Below are 25,214 nucleotides of genomic sequence, written 5' to 3'. Positions count from 1 at the left end.
CAACCATGATCTCAAATAGTCGGACAATAGCAGTGCACTACATCACCCTTGGCAGAGCACAAAAACCCCCTAGCATGATTGCTCAAGCTTAAAAGTAGAAAGGTTGCACCTGGGTTACCTGGGCTAATAATAAAGATGTGATTTGTCTGTGTCTTACATTAATGTCAAGTCCTAATTGCTAATTGTAATATTGTAACTGGTATTGTCAAGATTATGGTCAATATTAATTTCACTTAGGTTTTAGGTTATGTTGACCCCAGTAACCATATACTCTCTTTTGATTTTATGTACTCTCTTTTGATTTTAGCAACTGTGTATAACAACCGTGCATAGCAACCATGTATTCCCCCCTTCCCGGTTTTGCGGTTTTTGCCTTTATAAACCCTAACCTTTGGTTATTCGGGGCTGCTCTGCTTTTGTATGATCAGGCAGCCCCAGCATGCTGGATAATCAATAAATCTTTAGGGCCGGCGCCGCGGCTCACTAGGCTAATCCTCCGCCTAGCGGCACCGGCACACCAGGTTCTAGTCCCGGTTGGGGCGCTGGATTCTGTCCCGGTTGCCCCTCTTCCAGGCCAGCTCTCTGCTGTGGCCAGGGAGTGCAGTGGAGGATGGCCCAGGTCCTTGGGCCCTGCACCCCATGGGAGACCAGGAGAACCACCTGGCTCCTGCCATCGGATCAGCGTGGTGCGCCAGCCGCAGCGCACCAGCCTCGGCGGCCATTGGAGGGTGAACCAACGGCAAAGGAAGACCTTTCTCTCTGTCTCTCTCTCTCACTGTCCACTCTGCCTGTCAAAAAAATAAAAAATAAAAATAAATAAATAAACCCTAACCTTTGGTTATTCGGGGCTGCTCTGCTTTTGTATGATCAAGCAGCCCCAGCATGCTGGATAATCAATAAATCTTTAACCCTTTGCTGGTTGCATGAGAGAAAAGTCTCTTGGAGTCATTCCTCGGGCAGTGGGCTTTTTCAGACTCTAACAGGGGCACACAGCAGGTGCACGGCTGCCCTTAGTCTCCCCTCTCAGGGCAAGGACTCCCCAGGAGCAAGGGGCTGTGCCTGTCCTGGCTTCTGGATCATGCTAGGGCCCTCAAAACCCCCAAAATCAGGCAGCCCCCTGCCCCCTGCCAGGACCTACACCCGCCTCTCTCCTGGCTCACAGACACAAGGAGCCCTGGACTGTAGGGGGCCCCTATTTCTGGGGCCGTGGACAAGCAGACGGGGTGCACAGGAGCTCCTCAAGGTGGGCCCCGGGGAGAGGGCTTGGGCAGAAAGAGCTGGGCGTGAGCTGGGAGCCAGCGCCTCTGTGTGAGAACTCTAGGATGTCTGAGAGCCCTGGATTCCAGCGGCCGGTTCCTCGGTTCCTAGGAGGAACTTAAAAGGGTGTTGTCTGCAGGACGGGGGGGAGGGGGCGCCTGGAGAACAGAGGGTGCCTGAGTGACCCAGGCAAGGGGAGAGGACCCTCACAGGAAGTGCCTGGTGGGGGTGGGGAGGCGGGATGGGAGAGCAGCCTTAGGGGAAGAAGAAATGAGTGTTGGGGCAGGTGCTGTGGCTTAGCGGGTAAAGCCACTGCCTGCCAATGCCAGCATTGCATATGGGCACCGGTTTGAGTCCTGGCTGCTCCTCTTCTGAGCCAGCCCCCTGCTAATGCACCTGGGAAAGCAGCGGAAGACAGCCCAAGCGCTTGGGCCCCTGCACCCACATGGGAGACCCTGATGGCTTCAGCCTGGCCCAGCCCTGGCCATTGCAGCCATTTGAGGAGTGACCCAGCAGATGGAAGACCTCTCTCTCTCTCTCTCTCTCTCTCTCTGTCTCTGTCTCTCTCTCTCTCTAACTCTGCCTTTCAAATAAATAAATAAATCTTTAAAAATAATAAATGGGTGCTTGTTGTAGCGGTTCCCAAGCTGCCAGCAGAGGGCGCCTGGAGACTCAACACCTGGGTGCGCAAACAACTCCATAAAAATGACCGCTCCGCTTCTCCCGCCCTGGGTCCCGTGGGGCAACCACGCTCTTTGGCGGAAAAGAAAAGTCCGTTTTGAAACGGTGCCCCCTGCCACCCCCTCTCCCCCGCCACCGCACTTATGCGGTGTGGGCTGTGGCTTCGCACGCCTCTCTGTGTTCTGCCTTTTTGCAGGTGTGTGTGTGAGGCTTGGGTCACATTCAGTGCCTGACGTCTGACTTTTAAACATTCTGCAATCCGGCACGCGGCCCTCCAGCCGTGCCCTTGTCCCCGGACAACCGTTGCGTCCATTCCACAGATGGACAGACTGAGGGAGGATCCGTGGGCGGGATTCACATGGACGTTGCCCCAACGAGATGCTAGGAACTGCAGACAGCGTGGCGAGCAGGAAGGAAAACGGAGCCCCTTCTGTCTTTCCATGTCCTGGCCTGGGGCGCGGTTCCTGGGACTCCGACGGCCCGGGGCATTGTTGAAAACTCCCCACTTCGCTCTCAAGGATCCTGTTTAACAGAGCTCATCAAACACAAGGAGCCCCCAGAAGTCCCCGGAAAATGCACATTACAAAAAAAAAAAAAAAAAAAAAAAGCCGGCGCCGCGGCTCACTAGGCTAATCCTCCGCCTAGCGGCGCCGGCACACCGGGTTCTAGTCCTGGTTGGGGCGCCGGATTCTGTCCCGGTTGCCCCTCTTCCAGGCCAGCTCTCTGCTGTGGCCAGGGAGTGCAGTGGAGGATGGCCCAAATGCTTGGGCCCTGCACCCCATGGGAGACCAGGAAAAGCACCTGGCTCCTGGCTCCTGCCATCGGATCAGCGCGGTGCGCCGGCCGCGGCGGCCATTGGAGGGTGAACCAACGGCAAAAGGAAGACCTTTCTCTCTGTCTCTCTCTCTCTCACTGTCCACCCTGCCTGTAAAAAAAAAAAAAAAAAAAAAAAAAAAAAAGGCTGGATTTTTAGAAAACGTTTATACCAAACCAAACTTACCTCTTTTTTTATTTGAGAGAGAGAGAGAGAGAGAGAGAGAGAATATCTCTCTTTCAATGGCTTACTCCCCAAATGGCTGGCCCTGAGCCAGTTTGAAGCCAGGAGCCAAAAACTGCACCCAGGTCTTTCACGTGGGTGGCAGGCACCCAACTACGTGAGCCCCGCTGCTGCCTCCCAGGGCACACATCAGCCAGAAGCTGGAGGTGAGCCCACAGCCGGGACTCCACCCCAGGCACTGAGATGCGGAAGGCGGGCGGCAGCACCACCGCGCCAGACGCCAGCCCCTGCGTTACCTTTTCATGCCCTTTTCATTCTGAGAAATAGAAGTTCATTCGAAATTATACAGGGAACTCTCGAAACGGCTGCTGGGATAAGTGCGAAGGACAGGAAGTGGTCGGGGGGGCAGCAGAGAGGGGCTGTGTCCTTGCCCCGGCATCAGAGAGGAGGGGTCGCCGAGAGCGGGCGGTCAGCGAGGGGCCAGCGCCAGGCTCAGGGACAAGGCAGGAGTCTGAGCTGCACCTTGAACTTCTCCTTGCTGTCTTGACTATTTTACTCCTCTCACTTTTTAAGACTGATTTATTTGAAAGGTAGAGTTAGAGAGAGGCAGAAAGAGAGAGAGAGAGAAGTCTTCCACCCATTGGTTCACTCCCCAATTGGCCACAATGGCCAGAGCGGAGCTGATCCAAAGCCAGGAGCCAGGAGCTTCTTCCAGGTCTCCCTTGTGGGTGCAGGGGCCCAAGCAGTTGGTCCATCCTCTGCTGCTTTCCCAGATGCATTAGCAGAGAGCTGGATCGGAAGTGGAGCAGCCGGGTCTCGAACCGGCCATTTGGGGGATGAACCAACAGAAGGAAGACCTTTCTCTCTGTATCTCTCTCTCTCTCTCTCACTATCTAACTCTGCCTATCAAAAAAAAAAAAAAAAAAAAGAGCTGGTTCTGAGAAAATCATGAGACGTCTTGCACCACAGTTGCCAGTGGGCCCCAGATCCAGGACTCAGCTGACAAAACTGGGGGTGGGCTGCGTGGTGGTGTGGACGCACCTGGCAGACCAGGTGCTGGATGATGGGGGGCAGGGCGTTGAGTCCAAAAGGAGAGGAAGTCAGAGAAGCGGGCCTCGCTCACGCACACTCACACACAGGACTGGGACTCCAATGCCCCCGGTCAGGGCCCGACTGTCCTCGCTCCCGATCCCGGCTCCCCCTGGTGGTCAGTGGTGGGAGCGCACCCGCGCACTCCGCGCCCAGTGCACGGACCCAGGGCAGGCACTCATTCCCCGTGCAGAGCCAGCCCTGCTGCGGGAGTCCCTGCTCTCATCCCGAACACGGGGGACGGGAAACGAAAAACAGAAAACAAGGCCTTGCGCTCGGGAAGCCATCCCGGACGCCCGAGCTAGGGTCCTTCTCCGACTTTATTCGTCTCTGGGGCTTCTGGGCAAAACCCGCACCCCCTGCACCCCACCAGAGGACAGCGGGGTCTCCGCGGTGCTGGACCACGCTCCCAGGGAGCGGGGGGCTGAGGGAGGCCGCCAGGACCAGGCTCCCAGGGGGCGGGAGGCTCCGAGGCCGCCAGGGCACGCTGGGCCCACGTACCTCTGCCTGCTTCTGCCGCGTGTGTCTCCTGATGACCTCATAGCTAACTTTGCTGGGAACTGCAGCCTCAGGGCAGGAACCCAGCACTGAGAAGGCTCTGAGCCCCGCCCCGCCCCCTCCTGCGGGGGCCCTGGAGCTCCTGGTGCCTGGGTCCCTGCAGCTCTGCAGGGGGTTGGGTGAGCAGGGGAGGGGCCATGCCCGGGGCCCAGATGTTCCCCAGCTTCCCAGGGAGCCCGGGAGCTGCAGCCGCTGTGTCAGGGCAGGCAGGGTTGAGTCAGCACACGCGGAGCCAGGCCTGTCAACCATCCACTCCCTGCTCATTCCTGGAGTTGGACTCTGTGTTCATTGATGCTGGGCCACAGTGCACTTAGTGCCAGGCCTGCTTCTCTTCCCAGTGGAGACCTGGAGTGGGCGGGGCTGTGTCAGGGGCTTAGGGCACCGGGAGGGCTTCCTGGAGGAGGGGACTTGGAGGGACCTGGGCAGCCCAGCTTTGCCCTCTCCTTGCCTGGGCTCTCAGGGTAGAAGGCAGGGGAACCCACAGAAGGAGTCCATCCTTGTAACCCTCTTCCTCCTAGGGAAGTCACTCCTAGGCTAGCCCGCCCCTGGGGGCTTAGCCAGCTTGGGCACCAGCTTATCCTGAACCCTAGGCTGCTGTGGTCCCTGGATTCCTGCCTGTGAGGCGTAACCCACTCCCTGTAGATTGTCGCACTTTCTGTCTCCCTGGTCTCAGGTAAGCAGCAAAGGCGTGGCTGAGACGCGGTGGGCTGGAGGACCCGCCTGGAGGACCGGGTCACCCCTACGGGCCCAGCAGAGGCCCTAAGGAAGGGACAGGTCACCTTGCCTGTTGGACGAGATGGAAAAAGTTCGTGAAAAACACCTGTTCTGAAAACACTATGCATGCGTTCAGATTTCCTTAATTCCCTTTTCCCATGAACTCATCGCTGTCCCTTCACGTATGATGGCACTGGAGGGAGGGAGGGAGGGAGGCCCCTGCAGATGGCGACCGTGTGGGATTGGAGCAGAAGGAAGCCTGGCACAAGGAGGTGTACACATGGGTGGAAGCACTGGCCACCTCCAGCCTCTCCAGGACAGAGACCTTCTTGGGTAGAGGGATCCAGGTACCTTAACCACACCTGTCCAAGCTGAAACAGGTGGGGCCAGCGCTGTGGCACAGCAGTGCCAGCATCCCATAGGGGTGCCGGTTCGAGTCCCGGATGCTCCACTTTCAATCTGACTCTCTGCTATGGCCTGGGAAAGCAGTAGAAGATGGCCCAAGTCCTTGGGCCCCTGCACACGTGCAGGAGACCAGGAAGAAGCTCCTGGCTCCTGGCTTCTGACAGGTGCAATCCAGCCAATTGGGAGTAAACCAGTGGATGCAAGATCTCTCTCTCTCTCTCTCTCTCTCTCTCTCTCTCCCTCTCCCTCTCCCTCTCCCTCTCCCTCTCCCTCTCCCTCTCCTGTTTAATCTGACTTTCAAGTAAATAAATAAACCTTAAAAAAAAAAAAAAAAAAGGCATGAAGGTGGGACCAAGAGCTCCACCTGTTGGCCGCTCACTGATGCACCTGTCAGCGTGACGAGGGCGGGGCCTTCACTGTGGGTCCTCTCCCTGCGGGAATGCATGCGTGTCACGTGACTCTGGACATTTGGGGAGGAAGGTCTGAGGATGCCAGCTGGGGAGGAGCTTGCTCCACATGGGACGACTCTGGGCTGCTTCAGCTGCATGGATTGCAGGGGGTGATGTCCTGGGTCCCGCCTGCTGGGCTGTGCCATCACAGTGGGACGGGGCCATCATCACCGTGTGCCCCCTAAACCCCATCAGGCAGCCCCACGATGTCACGTCGCTGGGAGAGAGAAGGACGCCACACTCCTCATGCAAGACCTAGTCAGGCAGCACTCTGTGCTTCTTACAGTGTTTGTGGAACATCCCGGACCTCCTGTTATGAAGCAGGTGCACCTGAAGGTTGACCGGAGGCAGGAGCCCGGGGGGAGGCTGCGGGGGCAGAGATGGCCGTGCAGTCCCCAGGGTGCTGTAGGTCCAGTCTGAGCCCTGGGCTGGGTTGTAGGCCACATGTACCGCCCAGCCCGTATCTCTCCCTGCCTTCCCCACCCCTTCTTGACAGCCACAGGATGGAGCAGGTGTGTCGGGACACTCGCCGGTGGGTGTGTCCCAGTGGGTATTTTTAAAATCAGACTGGAATAGTTGGAAAGTGGACAAGTGCTCACAGCACGGAAGCTTGTCAGCCATTGTGAAATTAACCTTGCTTGTGGCAGATGTCGTCACCACCCCGACGCCTCCTGTGGAGTCACGGCCACGGTTAAGGATCACAGGAAGGGAGCGGGCTCCTGGCCCACGCACAGCGCTGCCTCTGCCCCTGCAGCTGCCTCACTATCCTCCCTGCCTACGCTGTCCACGCTGGGTGGTCGCTGTCTCGGGGCAAGTCTTCCACCTCCGCTGGACCTAGAGCTCAGCGGGGCAGGAATCGGGCCAGCCACATCAGTCACGGCCATGTCCCCTGCTACTGGGGACCCCGGGCCAGAGGATGCTCATGGGAAATGAGCGCTCAGCCAGCTGGTCCCCTCCACGCAAGGCAGACACTGGACAAGGCCCACTGCGTGTTGCCCAGCTCAGCGACCTGCACATATCCTGACCCACACAGCCTAGGAAGGGTGAGCAGGCCTTGGGCTCAGGTACTTCTGGGCCAGCCCTGGTGAGGCTTCCCGGGCCTCCAGGTGGAGCTGGGAGATCCGCACTCCTGGGCCGGGGAGCACAGGGCGGGAACCTCGGGACTTCCCCTCCTCACCAGCAGCAAATGAGACGCGTCCGTCCCCTGGCTGCAGCACCCGGCCGCAGGCAGGGGTTTAGTGGAAGTTCTGGGTTTCAGGAAGAATGGCAGGGGTGCAGGACATTATGGTGCAGGGGAGGGGTCTCCCAGGCGTCACAGAGGCACCTCCCTACGGGTTGGGTGGGGCAGGGGCTCTCAGCTCCACCTGCACACTGCCAGCTCACAGACTGCTCCAGCCACGGGGTCTCGGGTCCAGTACCTGCGTGGTTGGACGGATCCCCGCTGCCCTGCACCGCTACCCTGTGGCAGCAGTGGGAACAGCAGCCAAAGCGAGGCTGAGACCCACAGGGGGAGGTTTCCTGCAGGGACCCGGTGCTGACCGGGGTTTCTCGGCCCTGCCCGGGAGGGGCCGTGGAGGCTGACACTGCTGCCCCGAGGTAAGGTTCTCCACCCCGGAAGTCTGACAGCACCCTCTGTGGCCCCTGCAGGACACGGCACCTGCTCTGTGCCATGCACAGGTGCAGGGGGATCCCTTTGGTCTCTCCTGCACCTGCCACCTGCCCTGCCCAACAGGGGACAGTGCTGTGGAGCAAGCACAGAGGCACTGGCTCCCTGGCTCTGAGCTGATCTCTGGGGCTGGGGGGAGAGCCCAGCTCTGTGCCCACACAGTCCTGCGTCAGGCCAGGTTCTGCCAGGCCATGGCTGGGTGACCCTGGGGAGGTGACTTTGCCTCGCTGAGCCCCGGGTTCCTTCCCGCTAAGTGGAGTGGAGCCTGCCCAGGTGATGCGTTGTCAGCAGGACTGACAGACATCATGTGTCTCAGGGCCTGGCCACAGAGGGTCACCGAAGACCACCCCACGCCCAGGACTGGACCCTCTGGCAACAAGGACACCCGGCCAGTGGAGGACGAGAGAGACGATGGTGCTGGCTGGAAAACAGCAGAGCAGACGATGGCGCCTCCTGCACTGAGGGCTGAGCTGTGTCACCTGTGACAACCCTGGAGGAACCTGAGGCTGGTGATGATGTCATCGCTATTTTTCCCACAGCGAGTCACAGCCAGCGCTCCTGCACTGGGGATTCTAGAAGGTTCCACCATCCTCCTCCTCGGCCAAGAGCCAAGACACAGCTGCCCTGTCATGTCTTCCCAACAAGGTTCCGGTTCTCAGGTTCTCGTTCCAGCATTTTTAGAGTTCTGGACTGGGGCCATGGGACAGGACCTGCTGTCTCCACCGGGGTTGGGGAGGCCGGGCCTGACTGGAACCTGGGTGAGGCAGAGGCCCCGTGACCCGGGCAGGCTCCTGGCCGCCCTGCTGGGGAGGAGCCCGACCACACTGCAAACCCTGCATTCTGCTGTCTCGGGGCTACTGGGGCAGACCAGGCTCAGTCCCCGCTGCTGCGGGCAGGGGCTCTGGGCTGGGGTGCGGGAGGGCAGCAGGCACAGCCCAGGCCTCCGTGGGTGCTGACAGCCCAGACTCAGTGTCATGAGGCTTTGGGGTCAGAGAGTCCTGGGTCACATCCTGTCCCTGCCCCTTTTCACATGGCTAAAACGCTGCCCACACACTGCCCACTTCCTCCCCCAGCACCTCTAGCCCCTGCCCGATCCTGCCGGCTCTGGGGTCACTCTCTGGGGACAGGTCTGCCTTGCACACGGGCTCCAGCTCTGAGACTGTTAAGTAGGAAGTCAGTTATGAGCTTATGCGTGTGTGACATAAAGGCCTAAAGAGAAGACATCTATGTCCAGCATATGCATCTGATCTCAAAGTCATCCTGACAATGTTTCAGGGGCAGCCCGGTATTCGCATCCTGCCCTGCCCTCTTCTACCTGATGACCTGCTAGGTGGAGATCCCCCCCACTTCTGCCTGACAAACCTTCCACAGTCTCCCAGGTGCAGCCCAGTATCTGCACTTCAAACACCCTGCTTCTCCGAATCCCCGTTCTCCAGGGGTCTTGCTCACCCTTCCTCTGAACCCAGAATGGTGCCAGCTAGGCTTCCTCCTGTCTGATACCTTCAGGGGAAAACTCAAATAGAATTTTTTCTATTTACATCCAAAAAGCCCTTTGTTCCAAGAGGAGCAGAGGTGGGGAAGCAAGACCTATCTCCTTAAAAACCCTCGGCCTCAACTGGACTGTGCACTCAGCCCTCTGCCTCTCTGCTGAGCCGCCCACCTGGTCTCGCCAGGTGTACTCTCTCTACTCAACCATGTAACCTGCCCCCTATCCCCCCGCTCAGTCCGAGCGACTGTGCACTATCTCTCAGGTCCTGTCTGGAGAGGTGCCCATCCATCCTTACGGATGTCCCTTCCCTAATAAACCTTGCTATTTTACCTCCCACTACTCTCTGTCTTATATCTGAACTCTTTCTTGCGCGAAGACAAGAACCTTGCAGTTTCTCCGGTAACAAGACCAGGAACCCGGGCTGTGCTAGCTGCCGTGGACTCTCAGGTCTTGGTCCCTGGCTGTCCCATGAATGAAGAAGGCCCTGTATTCCCGGATGGTCAATGTGAGATCCTGACCTCAGATGGCCCTGGGTTTAATCCTCCATCTCTGGATGCCACCTAGACCCTGGCTGAGGTCCCACTGCTGGTCAGTGTCTTGGGCTGCACTGGAACCCAGGTCTCCTGAGCTGCCACCCAGGGGCCTCCCAAAGCCTTGCAGGAGAGCCCTGCTCACAGACACCCCTGGAGGAGACCCAGGGAGGAGGTCCCAGGCTCCTGGGTGGGGCTGGCAGAGCCAGGCTCCTGGGTGTGAATCTGGGTCAATGCAGACTCTGCCTGCTCCTACCTGCTCACCCTCCCCCCAGGAGGAAGCAGGAGTCCCCCTCCTGGTGGTGGGGCAGTTCTCTCCACCTGCCCCAGCGAGCCCCGCCCAGGGCCCAGGGAAGAATGTGCTGGGGAATGTCAGGTATGCAGCAGGAGGGGGAGGGCTCCCCAGGCCCAGGAGTGCCCTCCCCTCTGGCTGCCCAGGAGGAGGCCTTGTCAGTGTTTGCTCAGGCTCAAGGTCAGCATTTCAGGGACTGAAGAGCCTGCTGCCTGTGGGGCCTGGTGGTCAGGCTGGACTCCTGCCCTGGTGTGTCCTCATAACGTGGTGAGGAAGGACCCCATGTCCCAGAGGGGCTGTGTCTCCAGGAACGAGGCCAGCACAACCTGCTGGGCTGTGACCCAGGACCCAGAGGCCACTGCTGCAGCCCCAGTGTCTTCTCAGCAGGTCAGGGCTGGTGGGGGTGAGCTGCGGAGACCCCCGGTGTCCCCATGACTGTGCTGCCCAGAGCGGCAGAAGCACCCAGGACCCCAGCTTCAATGGCCCTGGTAGGGGAGTCCTAGGCTTCCAGCCTCTGTAGACAGGGAGGCCCTGACGGGTGTGGGCAGGGTGCCAAGTGCCACCCACCCCATCCTGCACACCCCCAGGGCTCCCTCTCCCCTCCTCATCACAACCCTGTCTCCTGCCTCACCCCAGCCACGTCATCGCCCTGCCATCTTCAGACTTCAGTCTCAATCTCACCCCCCTCCCATCCCCTCTGAGGGCAGCCCAGGCTCAGGTCAGACTCCTGTCAGTCCTGACAGCTCCCGCCCAGCTCCTGTCTCCCCTCTCTGTGGCTTTGCTGTCGGGGCGGACACTTGGGAGTCAGGGGCGGCTGCGGATTTGATCGTCAGCGAGAAGGGAACTACTTCAGTGCCCAGGGTGGTGCAGGCCTTTCCCTTCTTGAACCTGAACGAGTCGGTCAGCACCAGGGGCGTGGACAGCTCCTCTGCTCCGCCTGCTCCTCATGTCCCAGGATTTTACTTAATTTGTCTTTACGGGTCTGTATGTTTCTCTGTGTGTTTATGTGTGTGTACTTGTCAGTGTGTGCCCCTGTGTGTGTCTTATCTGTGTGTCTTTGTGTATATATGTGTGTGCATGTGTGAGTGTTTGTGCATGTATGAGACTTTGTGTCTGTGTGTGTGTCTATATGCATGTATGTGTGTGCGTGTTTGTGTTTATGTGTATGCGTGTGTGTGTATGCCTGTGTCTGTGTGTATATATGTGAGTGTGTGTGTGTGCATGAGTCGGTATGTATGTGTGCATGCGTGTGGGTAGCTGTGTGTGTATCTGTGTGTGCATGTGTGAGTTGTGTCTCTGTGTGCATGTGCGAATGTGTGTGTGTGTGATAAAACACAGCCACAGAATGACACCTCACAAGGTGCCTTGTGTCTGGATCTGCAGTCAACACCGGGTCTGTGTTCTCAGGGTTCATCCCCGCGGTGGCCTCCGTTGGGCTTCATTCCTCCTCATGACATTCCCTCACATGGATGTCGCATCTTCTGCCTTCCGGTCGGCAGTTGGTGTCCACCGGCGGTGTTTGCATTGTGGACATTAAGCTGATGTGACTCTGACCACCAGCGTTTCTTTGAGCACCTGTTTTCCGCTCTCTGGGGGCACACGCTGCGGGAGCAGGGCCTGCTCAGGTGATGTCTGTCTAAGGGGGAACCACCTGTCTCCAACAGGGACTGCACCATCACACACTCCCGGCAACAAGGCACAAGGCTTGTGGCTTCTCTGCTTCCTGGCCAGCTCCGTCCCACGTCCTCCAGCCCCAGTTTTGAAGCCTCACCCTCCCCGTGGTGCAAAGCGGCCGTTCCTTGTGGCTTTCAAGCAGTTTCAGTCCATACAGGGTTCGCGATATTCCTCATGGATCTGGAAATCAGCGGAGACACTGCTGCACAAAGCAAGGGTGTGGGGCTCCCGGAGGGGCCGTGCTGGGTCTGTGGGTTGCGTTGGGGGTATCGCACCCTCAGTGACATTAGCTGTCCAAGGAGAGGTCACAAAGGTGTGTTCCTTGCTTAGCCTGCCCTTAACTACTTCCCTGCCCTTAACCACTTCCCCGCCCTGCACTTGATTCTGGCATTTCCTTGTAAAATGCATTGGCAATGACTTTGTTTTCTTTGTAGGGCTCTAATTGTGAGCGCTGTGTGGGATCTTTTTAGTAGGACAAAGTCACTGATGTGTGTGGGTGGATGCCGTGTCCCTGGTCTCCATCAGCTCCCTGGCCTGCCAGGACCAGCCCAGGACCCAGAACTCAGGGGCTGTCCATCAACCCTGGCTGCTGTCTCTCAGGGGAAAGGCACCGTTGCGGCTGTGTCCACACGTGGGGAAATCCCAGTCTGAATGAACAGCAAACTGGGCGGCCTCTGAGGACACTGCGGGCCTCGCTCACACACACTCACACACAGGACTGGGACTCTGATGCCCACCGTCAGGGCCCCGCTGTCCTCAATCCCGATCCCGGCTCCCCCTGGTGGTCAGTGTTGGGAGCGCACGCGCGCACTCAGCGCCCAGTGCATGGACCCAGGACAGGCGCTCATTCCCCGCGCAGAGCCCGCCCTGCGGGAGTCCCTGCCCTCATCCCGCACACGGGGGACGGGAAACGAAAAACAGAAAACCAGGCCTTGCGCTCGGGAAGCCCCCGCGGACGCCAGAGCCAGGGTCCGTCTCCGACTTTATTCGTCTCTGGGACTTCTGGGCAAAACCCGCACCCCCTGCACCCCACCAGAGGACAGCGGGGTCTCCGCGGTGCTGGACCACGCTCCCAGGGGGCGGGGGGCTGAGGGAGGCCGCCAGGACCAGGCTCCCAGGGGGCGGGAGGCTCCGAGGCCGCCAGGGCACGCTGGGCCCATGTACCTCTGCCTGCTTCTGCCGCGTGTGTCTCCTGATGACCTCATAGCTAATTTTGCTGGGAACTGCAGCCTCAGGGCAGGAACCCAGCACTGAGAAGGCTCTGAGCCCCGCCCCGCCCCGCCCTCTCCTGCGGGGGCCCTGGAGCTCCTGGTGCCTGGCTCCCTGCAGCTCTGCACGGGGTTGGGTGAGCAGGGGAGGGGCCATGCCCGGGGCCCAGATGTTCCCCAGCTTGCCAGGGAGCCCGGGAGGTGCAGCCGCTGTGTCAGGGCAGGCAGGGTTGAGTCAGCACACGCGGAGCCAGGCCTGTCAACCATCCACTCCCTGCTCATGCCTGGAGTTGGACTCTGTGTTCATTGATGCTGGGCCACAGTGCACTTAGTGCCAGGCCTGCTTCTCTTCCCAGTGGAGACCTGGAGTGGGCGGGGCTGGGTCAGGGGCTTAGGGCACCAGGGAGGGCTTCCTGGAGGAGGGGACTTGGAGGGACCTGGGCAGCCCAGCTTTGCCCTCTCCTTTCTGGACTCTCAGGGTAGAATGCAGTGTTCTGAGCTACAGGGGAACCCAGCAAGGAGCCCCTCCCTGAGAGAGAGGTCCATGGCTCCCTGCTCGGGTGCCTCATGAGCGCCCATTCCCGCAGTGCAGCCTTGGAAGGGCGCTCAGGGTGGCCCTGAGGGAAGCAGGAAGTCCTGCGCTGGTCTCCGAGGTGTTGTGGGGGTGGTGGGTGGGCTCATTTCCCTCTTTAAGGAAACCTGTGGCTGCGGGCTGAGCCCAGTCCCATGCTCATCTTCCCAGAGAAGTTGATGTGTGTAGTGGCCGTGGAAGCGAAACAGCAGGGAAGCCGTGCTGTCGAGGTCATTTGGGTGCTGGTGATGAGGCCAGGTGCTGTGCTGAGCTGAGCTGAGCGGTGACCCCAGCAGAACGGGCTCACAGCCCCGCGCAGCCACCGCACGCCATCAGGCTCATCCGACAAGCCCCGGCCACCGACCCGACAGCCCAGGACCCGCAGTCGCTGCTTCTTTGGCCGCACCTGGCAGTATGGCTGCCTGCCCCGCCCGGAGGATGGGGTCTTGTGCAGGGGCGCAGGCCCCTGGCTCCCACGTCCAGCGTCTCCACATTATCTAGATGCAACAGCAAGGAGTTCCCAGCCTGGGGCCCTGCCTCCGTCTCTGGCATCGGCCTTGGTAAAGCCGTGGACAAACCATTCCCATGCAGCCCGTATCACAGCAGAGGGAGGACTGGACCTCACGAGTGTGGCAATGAAAACGCAGCAGGGCAAACCCGCGGGTGGCACAGGAGGCCGGCTGGGTGGTCCTGCAGACACATCAGTGGGGCTGGTGGTCGCAACAAGGGCATGGTGAGTTAAGCCCCCACCCCCTGCCTGGCAGCCCACACTGGAGCACAGGTTCAAGTCTCAGCGGCTTCGCTTCTGATCCAGTTCCCTGCTATTGTTCCGGAAAGGTAGCTGACGATGGCCCGAGTGCTTGAGTTTCTGCCACCCATGTGGGAGACCCGGATGGAATTCCAAACTCCAGTTCCAGCCATTGGGGCTATTTGGGGAATGAACCAGCAGCTGGAAGATTCTCTCTCTCTCTCTCTCTCTCTCTCCCCTCCCCCTCCTGCTGCCTATCACTCTGCCTTTCTACTTTAAAAAATCCTTAAAAAGGAGTTCCTAGGGGAGAGAAGGTCCTGCATCCCCACCAGGTGTGGGTAATTGGCCCCAGGCAGAGGGAGTGAAGAGCGGAGCTGGTGCAGGAGGGAGACCCAGAAAAGGAGGTGATGCCCCCTGGTGGACTCGAGGACTCTGCACCCACTCCTCTCCAGATTGAAACAAGGGTCACAGTGGGGCCTGGGGCTCCTCCAGCTGCTGCCCAGGCACCGAGGCCTGGATTGCATGGATATTTCTCCCAGGGGCTTCATCTGGGTCTCCCACATGCATGCAGGGACCCAAGCCTTTGGGGACATCTTCTGCTGCTTTCCCAGGCACTTAGCAGGAAGCTAGATCAGAATTGGAGCAGCTGGGACTCACACGGGCTCCTATATGGGTAAACTTTTATTCATTTTATTTGAAAAGCAGAAACAGAGAGAACAGAGAGAGAGAGAGAGAGAGAGAGAGAATGATCTTCCATCCACCAGTTCACTCCCTAAATGTCTGCAACAGTCAGGGCTGGGCCAGGCCGAAGCCAGACTACAAGAGCTCAGTGCAGGTCTCCCATGTGGGTGGCAGGGACCCAAGTATTAGAGCCGTCACCTGCTGCCTCCCAGGGTGCACACATTCCCAGGAAGCTAGAAATGAGAGCAGAGCTGAGGATGGAACCCAGGTACTCTGCCATGGGATGCGGGCAGCTCAAGTGGCACCCTGGGCTCTAGGCCAAACACACCCCTAAAATAGTGAACTTTATGTGAGTATTATAACACACACACAGTCACACACATGCACACACAGAGAGACACATGCACACAGAGACACAGACACACATACACTCATGCACACACACACAATGGTAAGGTTAAACCTTCTGACATGCGGTGGGGAGGGTGGAGGTCAGAGCAGAGGAGCTGTCCACGCCCCTGGTGCTGACCGTCATGATCAGGTTCCATTGAATCTCGGTGATGATCAAATCCGCAGCAACACCTGACTCCCAAGTGTCGGCCCCAACAGCAAAGACACAGAGAGGGGAGATAGGAGCTGGGCGGGAGCTGTCAGGACTGACAGGAGTCTGACCTCAGCCCTAGCCGCATTCCCAGTGATGAGGGGGATGGGATGATAGGGAGACTTAGGGCTGAGATGAGGAAGAGGACGGGGAGTCAGCTGACCTGCAACTGGGGTCCTGGGTGCTTCTGCCGCTCTGGGCAGCACAGTTGTGGGGACACCGGGGTCTCCACAGCTCACCCCCACCAGCCCTGACCTGCTGAGAAAACACTGGGGCTGCAGCAGTGGCCTTTGGGTCCTGGGTCACAGCCCAGCAGGTTGTGCTGGCCTCGTTCCTGGAGACACAGCCCCTCTGGGACATGGGGTCCTTCCTCACCACGTTATGAGGACACACCAGGGCAGGGGTCCAGCCTGACCACCAGGCTCCACAGGCAGCAGGCTCTTCAGTCCCTGAAATGCTGACCTTGAGCCTGAGCAAACACTGACAAGGCCTCCTCCTGGGCAGCCAGAGGGGAGGGCACTCCTGGGCCTGGGGAGCCCTCCCCCTCCTGCTGCATACCTGACATTCCCCAGCACATTCTTCCCTGGGCCCTGGGCGGGGCTCGCTGGGGCAGGTGGAGAGAACTGCCCCACCACCAGGAGGGGGACTCCTGCTTCCTCCTGGGGGAAGGGTGAGCAGGTAGGAGCAGGCAGAGTCTGCATTGACCCAGATTCACACCCAGGAGCCTGGCTCTGCCAGCCCCACCCAGGAGCCCGGGACCTCCTCCCTGGGTCTCCTCCAGGGGCGTCTGTGAGCAGGGCTCTCCTGCAAGGCTTTGGTAGGCCCCTGGGTGGCAGCTCAGGAGACCTGGGCTAGTGCAGCCTGAGACACTGACCAGCAGTGGGACCTCGGCCAGGGTCTAGGTGGCATCCAGAGATGGAGGATTAAACCCAGGACCATCTGAGGTCAGTATCTTACACTGACCATCTAGGAACACAGGGCCTTCTTCACTCCTGGGACAACCCGGGACCAAGACCTGAGAGTCCATGGCAGCCAGCACAGCCCGGGACCTGGTCTCAGAGCCGGAGCCTGTGTGCAAGGCAGACCTGTCCCCAGAGAGTGACCCCAGAGTGGGCAGGATCGGGCAGGGGCTCGAGGTGCTGGGGGAGGAAGTGGGCAGTGTGTGGGCAGCGTTTTAGCCATGTGAAAAGGGGCAGGGACAGGATGTGACCCAGGGCTCTCTGATCCCAAAGCCTCATGACACTGAGTCTGGGCTGTCAGCACCCACGGAGGTCTGGGCTGTGCCTGCTGCCCTCCCGCACCCCAGCCCAGAGCCCCTGCCCGCAGCAGCGGGGACTGAGCCTGGTCTGCCCCAGCAGCCCTGAGACAGCAGAATGCAGGGTCTGCAGTGTGGTCGGGCTCCTCCACAGCAGGGCGGCCAGGAGCCTGCCCGGGGCACGGGGCCTCTGCCTCACCCAGGTCCAGTCAGGCCCGGCCTCCCCAACCCCGGTGGAGACAGCAGGTCCTGTCCCATGGCCCCAGTCCAGAACTCTAAAAATGCTGGAACGAGAACCTGAGTACCGGAACTTCTTGGGAAGACGTGACAGGGCAGCTGTGTCTTGGCTCTTGGCCGAGGAGGAGGATTGTGGAACCTTCTAGAATCCCCAGTGCAGGAGCGCTGGCTGTGACTCGCTGTGGGAAAAATAGCGATGACATCATCACCAGCCTCAGGTTCCTCCAGGGTTGTCACAGGTGACACAGCTCAGCCCTCAGTGCAGGAGGCGCCATCGTCTGCTCTGCTGTTTTCCAGCCAGCACCATCGTCTCTCTCGTCCTCCACTGGCCGGGTGTCCTTGTTGCCAGAGGGTCCAGTCCTGGGCGTGGGGTGGTCTTCGGTGACTTTCCGTGGCCAGGCCCTGAGACACATGATGTCTGTCAGTCCTGCCGACAACGCATCACCTGGGCAGGCCCTCTACACTTAGCAGGAAGGAACCCAGGGCTCAGCAAGGCAAAGTCACCTCCCCAGGGTCACCCAGCCATGGCCTGGCAGAACCTGGCCTGACGCAGGACTGTGTGGGCACAGAGCTGGGCTCTCCCCCAGCCCCAGAGATCAGCTCAGAGCCAGGGAGCCAGTGCCTCTGTGCTTGCTCTACAGCACTGTCCCCTGTCAGGGAGGGCAGGTAGCAGGTGCAGGAGAGACCAAAGGGATCCCCCTGCACCTGTGCATGGCACAGAGCAGGTGCCGTGTCCTGCAGGGGGCACAGAGGGTGCTGTCAGAGGATCGTGGACATGGTGGAATCTGAGTGACAGTCCTGGCACTTTGGAGCAGTGCCAGCCTCCACTGCCATCCCTGCGTCTGGCTGGGGACACCTGTGCCTCCACCTGGGACCACTGGAGCTCAGACATGGATACCCCCAGAAATGACCACCCAGTGTGCTCCTGAACCTGGCTTCCTGCTGAGTCTGGACCCTTGAGTGGCTCCCTCATCCAGGATGGCCCAGCTCTGTTCCTGCTCCCTTGGTCCCTCTGCTTATTCGCGACTGGAATGGATGCAGCCCCAGAGCAGCCTGAGGCTGGGCTTGGGCTCCAGACGGGCAGGGCTGGAGTCTGGGTGTTGAGGACCTGCTGTATGAGCCGCGGCACGGGGAAGGGGGTCTCCAGGGGCAGGTGGGTTGGAGAGGAGCTGGGAGGCACCCTGGGCGCTGGGAGAACCTGTGAAAGCATTGCATCTGGTTGTGGCCTCTCTCCCGCGGACCCTGATCGACAGATGTACGACAATAATGACATGGAGCAGGATTACCAAGCGACGACTCTTTACTTTCCCTTTCTGTCCCTGCCTGTGTGTCTCTTCTGTGCCTCAAGCATCATGAAGACACGGCCTTGGGGTAGCCTGCACAACCTCAGCAAAGCCGGGCACTGCAGACTAAATAGACAAGCGCTCCTCATCCGATGGGCATTAGTGAAGGGACAGGAACTACATGGGAAGAGCCGTGGTGGATTCTGAGGCCCCAGGTTGTGCCCAGGTCTGTCCCCACTCCAGTCTCCTGAGCTACCCAAGCAAACTTCGACAGGACCCCCTGCCTGGCCCCGCCTTGTGCTACCTGGGATTCCCAGTGGTACAGAACTCAGCACGGTTTCTTTGTCCTGAATGCCACAGGGGCTTGGGCTGTGAAGTCAGAGGGGAGTGGAGAGGCCCCTTTGGGAAGATGTCAGGAATCTGCAGCCTGGCACAGGAAGTGGGGAAATGCAAAGACTGAATGGGATGGGGGGGTGAGTTGTTGGGCTGTCTCAGGGTGAGTGGACGGGGAACCACCTGCCCTGCTGTTGGCCAAGGCAGCCAATGCAGTTCCGGGAGGGAGAGGGAGGCCTTTGGGGCAAGTGATGGAAAAACACTGGTCCTCTCTCCACTCTCGCTGTTCAGCCACAAGATCTGCCCCAGGGCCCCACAAGTCTCTACATGTTGAGCAGCAGGGCTGAGATCCAGTGACGTCACCAGCTGATCTGTGGATAAAAGGACCTGCTGAGATGCGCAGGTCACCCCCGACTCCACGGCAGCCGCTCTGAGCCATGAGTCCCCGCTGCTGCACCCTGGGTAAGGAGACAGGGTCCTGGGCCCAGCTGACCCCCTCCTCCCAGCCTTCTCCCAGGCCCCTGCATCCCAAGCCCTGCCTGCCCTCACAGGCGACTCCAGCACAGCACTGCCTGAGCCACAGCCCCTGAAAAGACCTCACCCCATCCTGCTTCCCACCCTCACCCCAATGCCCACGCAGCCCCTCTAGCTGCACCCCCGTCTCTGCAGCCTCTTCCTCCCAGTGCTCCCCTCCTGCCCAAAGCTCTTAGCCCTTCTTGTGCTGTACAAGACCCTGGACCACAGGGAGTCTGGATCCCACCCTGGGTCTGCCTCTAAGGCTTCCCCGAGCCTCAGTCCCCGGCCTCAGGCTGGGCTCAGGAGGCCGGCCCAGGCTGCCATCCCCCATCCCGCCCTCTGCCCTCCACAGCTGTCTCAGCCGCCCTCTGCCTCCTCATGGTCCTCTGTTCCCAAGGGGCCCCAGGTGAGCCGGGAGGGGCAGGGATGCTGGCGGGGTTGGGGACCTCAGGCTGGGACCAAGCTGCCCCCCTGCTGCCCCGGGCCACACCTGCTCTGTCTTCCGCAGTATCCCCCACGGGGGCTCGCCGGATAGTGTGTGAGCTGTATGGGAGGTGCGGGGACGAGTTCTACGACCCGGCACACTACTGCTGCCATGACCAGGCCGTGGTGCCCCTGGCCAGGACGCACGGGTGCGGCAACTGCACCTACAGGGTGTGCTTCGAGCAGTGCTGCCCCTTGTCACTGACGGTGAAACTCAGAGACCAGGACTGCTCGGCGGCCGCGGGCCCTGGGGACCGGCTGTGTCGCAGGTGAGGGCCTGGACCCCACGGGGTGAGGGCTGCCCAGCAGCGGGGAGGGCCCGTGCCTGTCCTGTCCATCATGGAGTCTAACCCTCCATGAACCCCGGGGCCTCTGTTCACCCCTCTCCCCCATACTTCTTTCTTCTCTGCTCCTGTTTCTCTCCGAGGGTCTCCCTCCCCCAGCTCTCTCCCCCACTCCTCTGCACCTGTTCTGCCCACCCTGTGTCTGCGACCCTGTCCTGCTCACTCCTGTCTCTCTCTGCAGCATCCGCTCGCGAGTCAGCTAACTCCCTCCTCATTGGGTCTCCTCGGACCTCAGCCTGCACCTTCCTAGGAGAGGCAATGGGGGTGTCACCGACCAGGAGCCCCGCGGAGCCCTGACCTGACGCCAGCCCCCAGGCCAATGTGCACACGCACAAGGTGCAGCCGGCCCAGTCCCTCTCCTCCAGCCCCGGGAATAAAGCACAGGCACTCTCTAAAGGTTGCCTCCTTTATGTCGTGATCCGGGGAGGGGGGGCGCTGGGGCGTTGGGGAGGGTCCTGAACGACGACCCGGGGCCGCTTGTTCCCGGCAAGCGCGCATTTTGGCACCAACAGCCGGGTCTCCTGGGTTCGCGAAATAAAAAAAAAAAAAAAAAAAACAAACAAACAAACAAAAAAACAAAAAAACAAACAAAAAACAAACATCTCAGGCGCGATTCTTCCCTCCACTTCGACTTCGCCAAAGCGGAAGGGGTGGGGGGGCAGGGTAGGGGCTTCAGCGCGGAGCCAGCGCCTCACCTGCGTCCTCAGGTGGAGGGGGCGGGGCCCATGAGTCCTCCACAGCCTGCGGGGAGAGGGGCGCGGGGTGGACCAGAGAGGGGTCGCTGGCGCTGGGAGAGACGAGTCGCCAGCTCTGGGTCCTGGGGACGGATTCGGAGGCCTTTGAGGAGACTGAGCGAGAGCGAGGAAACCATCGCGACCCACCTCAGCGCCCCCCGCCCGCCCGCCCGCCAGCGCGAGGCCGGGGACGCTGGTCCCGCCCCTGTCTGATGCCCCACACCCTCTCCAGGCCCCGGGCCTCTCTCTCCTGGACCTGTGCAGACCGCCCAGCCCCTCCCACGCCCAGGGCCGCCCTGTCCACTTGTCATCGACTGCCCAGTGTGGTGAGGGGGGGTTGAGACCCTCCCAATAGGAATTATTTGCCTCCAAACGGATTTGCTTGAAATGAACCTGGAAAGTGCTGGCTTATGGCATTCTGGAAGCCAATGAGAATGGATTTAGTGGGGCCGGCGCTGTGGCGTAGCAGGCAAAGCCGTTGCCTGCAGTGCCGGCATCCGATATGGGCGCCAGTGCTAGTTCAGGCTGCTCCTCTTCTGATCCAGCTCTCTGCTGTGGCCTGAGAAAGCAGTAGAAGGTGGCCCAAGTGCTTGGGCCCCTGCACCGCGTGGGAGACCTGGAAGAAGCTCCTGGCTTCTGGCTTTGGATTGGTCCAGCTCCTGCGGTTGCAGCCATCTGGGGGGAGTGATCCAACAGATGGAAGACTTCTCTCATTGCCTCTCCTTCTCTCCCTGTTTAACTCTGATTTTCAAATAAATAAATAATTAATTAAAAAAGAAAAGAAAATCAATGTAATAACAGAGCACAGCAAACAGGCCGTGCCATGGTGGGGCAGGGGCTCTGACTCCCCTTCCGGGAGGAATAGATTCAGGGTCTCTAGGATCAGCTCTGCTGGGGAGGGGGCGGGCTGGCAGTGTCAGGATGGCTGAACCACCCCTCCCCCATGCCACTCAGCTCAGGCCCCCGGGGGTGTCCCCCAGAAGCCAGCTCTTCCCTCTGGGTAGGAGACCCCACCCCAGGTGACCCCTAGCATCTCCTAATTGCTTCACAAACAAAATTATCACAGAGCAAATCTTGCTGCTTCCATCACAGGGAAAGAGTGAGCCCCTAAGTCCTGGGCAGAGGAGGGGAGGGGCCGGGCCAGGCAGGGTCCCTGGAGTGGGAGGAGGCTGGGCCCCCCCACCCCCCGTGGGGAGGGGGAGCTGGGTCCTGCTTCCAGCCCGGGGCTGACAGGAGTGGGCTCTGTTGAGAGCTGAGCTGAAGGCAGGAGTGGGGGGAGGGGAGGCAGAGGGCTCTGGCTCAGCTTTGGGGGTAGGCTCCACTCTGGATTCAAGTGCGGGAGCCAGGGCCCAGTCTCAGAGGCTCGGGGGCGGGGCAGGGCAGTGAGAGGGTGAGGGGCGGCCCGGGTCGGGGTGGTGTGGGCACCTGGCGCTCAGATTCAGCTCCCCGGGGCCCCGCCCCTAGGGTCTCCAGGCCCCACCTCTCGCCTCTGCCTCTGCTGTGTCTTTCCCATTTCCCCTCTCATTCTCCACTCTGCAGTTTCTTCCCGGTGGGAAGAAGGAGCCAGGCCCAACAGGGAGGGTGGGAGGAGGGGCTTTGGACTCAGGATGGGGGTGGGCTGAGGCCCCATTCCCAAGGTGGAGAGAGACCTGCCTGCCGCCCAATCGCCCAATCCCTGCCGACGCAGCCTGGAAACGCGGGTCTGGGAACGCCCCGGGCTCTTGGGCCTGCTGTAAGACCACAGCTGTGCGGCCCTGATGGATCCGTCGTTGACAGAGAAGCTGAGAGGTGACCACGAGGAGGGACGACCCAGGGAGGACGCTGTGGCCACCCTGGCTCTCGGCTCCCCGTGACCCAGGGAGCGCTGTGCGGAGAACTCCCCGTGGACCTCCTGGTGCGCCCTGGTGCAGAGCCTGCTGTTACTGTGCTCAGCGCTTTCTGGAGAGTTCCATGCTTGTACACACCGTCCCAGCGGACTGACAAAATGCCACTGAACGTGTCCAGTGATGTTCTGGGGATCCTAATACATTTCTTCTAAATACTGATTTTTTTAAAATTTTTTGACAGGCAGAGTGGACAGTGAGAGAGAGAGAGAGAGAGACAGAGAGAAAGGTCTTCCTTTGCCGTTGGTTCACCCTCCAATGGCCGCCGGGGCTGGCGCGCTGCGGCCGGCGCACCGCGCTGATCTGAAGGCAGGAGCCAGGTGCTTCTCCTGGTCTCCCATGCGGGTGCAGGGCCCAAGCACTTGGGCCATCCTCCACTGCACTCCCGGGCCACAGCAGAGAGCTGGCCTGGAAGAGGGGCAACCGGGACAGAATCTGGCGCCCCGACCGGGACTAGAACCCGGTGTGCCGGCGCCGCAAGGCGGAGGATTAGCCTAGTGAGCCGCGGCGCCGGCTCCGATGTCTTCTCGGCACTTGCTGGGCGACAGGGACAGGACACCTGGCTGAGTGACTGTCTTGTTCATTTCTGCATCAGGGGTGGGGCTCACACCACACACACACCATGCACATCCCCGAAATACCAGGCTGCTCACTTCTTTCCTAGGGGAGTTGCCACCCTGACCCCACACACAGGGCACCCTAGGGCTTCAGGCCACCCTGCCCAGTGGGGGCAGGACCCTCCAGACCCAAGTGGCCACTCAAATTCTTCCTGGCGTGGAGCAGAGGTGCACCTGCCACCCCAGACACTGGAGTTGGTGCCTCCTTCCCTGCAGGTTTCTGTGAACAACCGAGGGCCCCCTCGGGCTTTAGGGGGCTGCAGGCAGGGTCAGGAGGGGCCCACAGCCACACCCACGTCACCGCTGGGAGGGCCGTTGCTGCGGCCTCGGCTGCACTTGCTGCTCCTCTGGCTGCTTCCACTCTGCTCCCTGTGTTGTGGCCTGGAGGAGCCCAGGTGAGACGCACGCCAGGTGCAGTGGGCAGGAGGTGGACTCTGATTTCTGTCTCGGCTGTCACTGGAGACAACGCTCTGTTGTCTCATCTTCTCCCTGCATTGATGGGAGAGGAGTACACCAGGCTAAATTAATTGCATTAGCACCCTTTTTACAACCTAACCAAATGGGTGAAGGGATTTAAGCAGTAACCACACAGGGTTTCCAACATTGAGCTGAGACAACCGTGTGTTTGGCGCCCCCTGGTGGAAGCGCAGAGCACTACCCACGATGTGCACCTCCGAGGATCCCTGCTCTCCTACAAGCAAAGGGCCAGGGGCATACTAGAACATTCCACTGACCCTCGAGCTGATATTTCTTACTTCTTCCCCTTCCCTTTCTTTGAGTTAACTTGCCCTTTCTCTTCTAGTTCCTTACAGTGTAAGTTGCAGGTAGCGATCTGAGCCCTTTCTTTTACAATGTAACGTTTGCGGCTGTAAAGTCCCTCCGGGGGACCTTCGCTGCCTACCTGCTGGTGCTGTGCTTCCCCCTCTAAATCGTCTTGAGTATTTTCTAATTTCTTTTGAAAGCTGCTTGTGCTCCTCGGCTGTCTAATTGCTCCTTTTCCAGCTTTTTCTTGTGTGCTGGCGTCTGTGTTGTTCCGCGTGGCCGGGGGAGACGACTGGCTGCCTGCAGTCTTGTGAGTCCACGGAGACGCTCTGTGGCCCGCAGGTGCTGGCCCCGAGGGAAGCCCCGTGTGCGTCGGAGGAGAGTGTGTGTCCTGCGCTGACGGAGTGGGGGCTCTGACCACGTCTGTTAGGTCTGACAGTTTGTGTTTTTGTCCAAATCCCTGTTATACTGAGCCTCTGTTGATTCTTCTACCATTGTTGAAAGTTAAGTATTGAATTCTCCAACACTTATGATAGGACACTACCCACTTACCCCTTAAGTTCTTTGTATTCTTCCTCATATAGTCTGTGGTTTCATTGTTTGGTTAATATAGATATATATTTAAATTCCTTTATCTTTTTAATGTATTGATGCTTTTTATCAATACATATTGCCTTTATTTGTCTTTTGTAACCATTCTTGACTTAAATTATACACACGTATTTAATGATTTATCTATTTGAAAGGCAGAGAGAGAGAAAGAGAAATCTTCCATCCACTCTCAAATAGCTGCAATGGCCAGAGCTGGGTCAGGCCAAAGCCAGGAACCTGGAACTCTATCTAGGGCTCCCATGTGGGTGGCAGGGTCCAAGCCCTTGGGCCATCTTCCACTATTTTCCTAGGCACATTAGCAGGGAGCTGGGTCGTAAGTAGAGCAGCCATGACTTGAACCAGCTCTCCTATGGGATGCTAGTGTCACAGGCAGCAGCTTAACCTGCTGCACCACAATGCAGACCCCAATTTAAAGTGTATGCTGTCTGGGTCGGCGCTGTGGTGTAACAGATAAAGCCACCGCCTGCAGAGCTGGCATCCTATATGGGTGCTGGTTCGAGTCCCGGCTGCTCCACTTCTGATCCAGCTCTCTGCTGTGGCCTGTG

At 59.6% G+C, this 25,214-nt stretch overlaps 1 protein-coding gene across 2 annotated transcripts; it reads left to right on the top strand.

Annotated features, from left to right (window-relative positions):
- The first annotated feature begins 18,942 nt into the window (after positions 1 to 18,942).
- Positions 18,943 to 20,660, top strand: LOC103346278 (insulin growth factor-like family member 1). Of its 2 annotated transcripts, XM_051837425.3 has the most exons (4): positions 18,943 to 19,180; positions 19,587 to 19,640; positions 19,743 to 19,986; positions 20,243 to 20,660. In XM_051837425.3, exons 1-4 carry the CDS (start codon positions 19,156 to 19,158, stop codon positions 20,262 to 20,264), a joined length of 345 nt encoding a protein of 114 aa, XP_051693385.3. In that variant the 5' UTR covers positions 18,943 to 19,155; the 3' UTR covers positions 20,265 to 20,660. The 2 variants fall into 2 exon arrangements, with proteins under 2 accessions (XP_051693385.3, XP_051693387.3); XM_051837427.3 differs by lacking the exon at positions 19,587 to 19,640 and having other exon boundaries at positions 19,004 to 19,180.
- Positions 20,661 to 25,214: the final 4,554 nt, after the last annotated feature.

Source organism: Oryctolagus cuniculus, chromosome 18 (genome assembly GCF_051225735.1).
Source record: "Oryctolagus cuniculus isolate XC-2025 breed Fujian yellow rabbit chromosome 18, ASM5122573v1, whole genome shotgun sequence".
NCBI lineage: Eukaryota > Metazoa > Chordata > Mammalia > Lagomorpha > Leporidae > Oryctolagus > Oryctolagus cuniculus.
This window is presented reverse-complemented; position numbering and strand designations above follow the sequence as displayed.

Coding starts and splice junctions, on each gene's coding strand:
- LOC103346278 (XM_051837425.3), top strand. CDS start 19,156: ATGAGTCCCCGCTGCTGCACCCTGG. Junction 19,181..19,586: donor TCCCCGCTGCTGCACCCTGG/GTAAGGAGACAG, acceptor TGCCCTCCACAG/CTGTCTCAGCCGCCCTCTGC. Junction 19,641..19,742: donor CTGTTCCCAAGGGGCCCCAG/GTGAGCCGGGAG, acceptor TGTCTTCCGCAG/TATCCCCCACGGGGGCTCGC.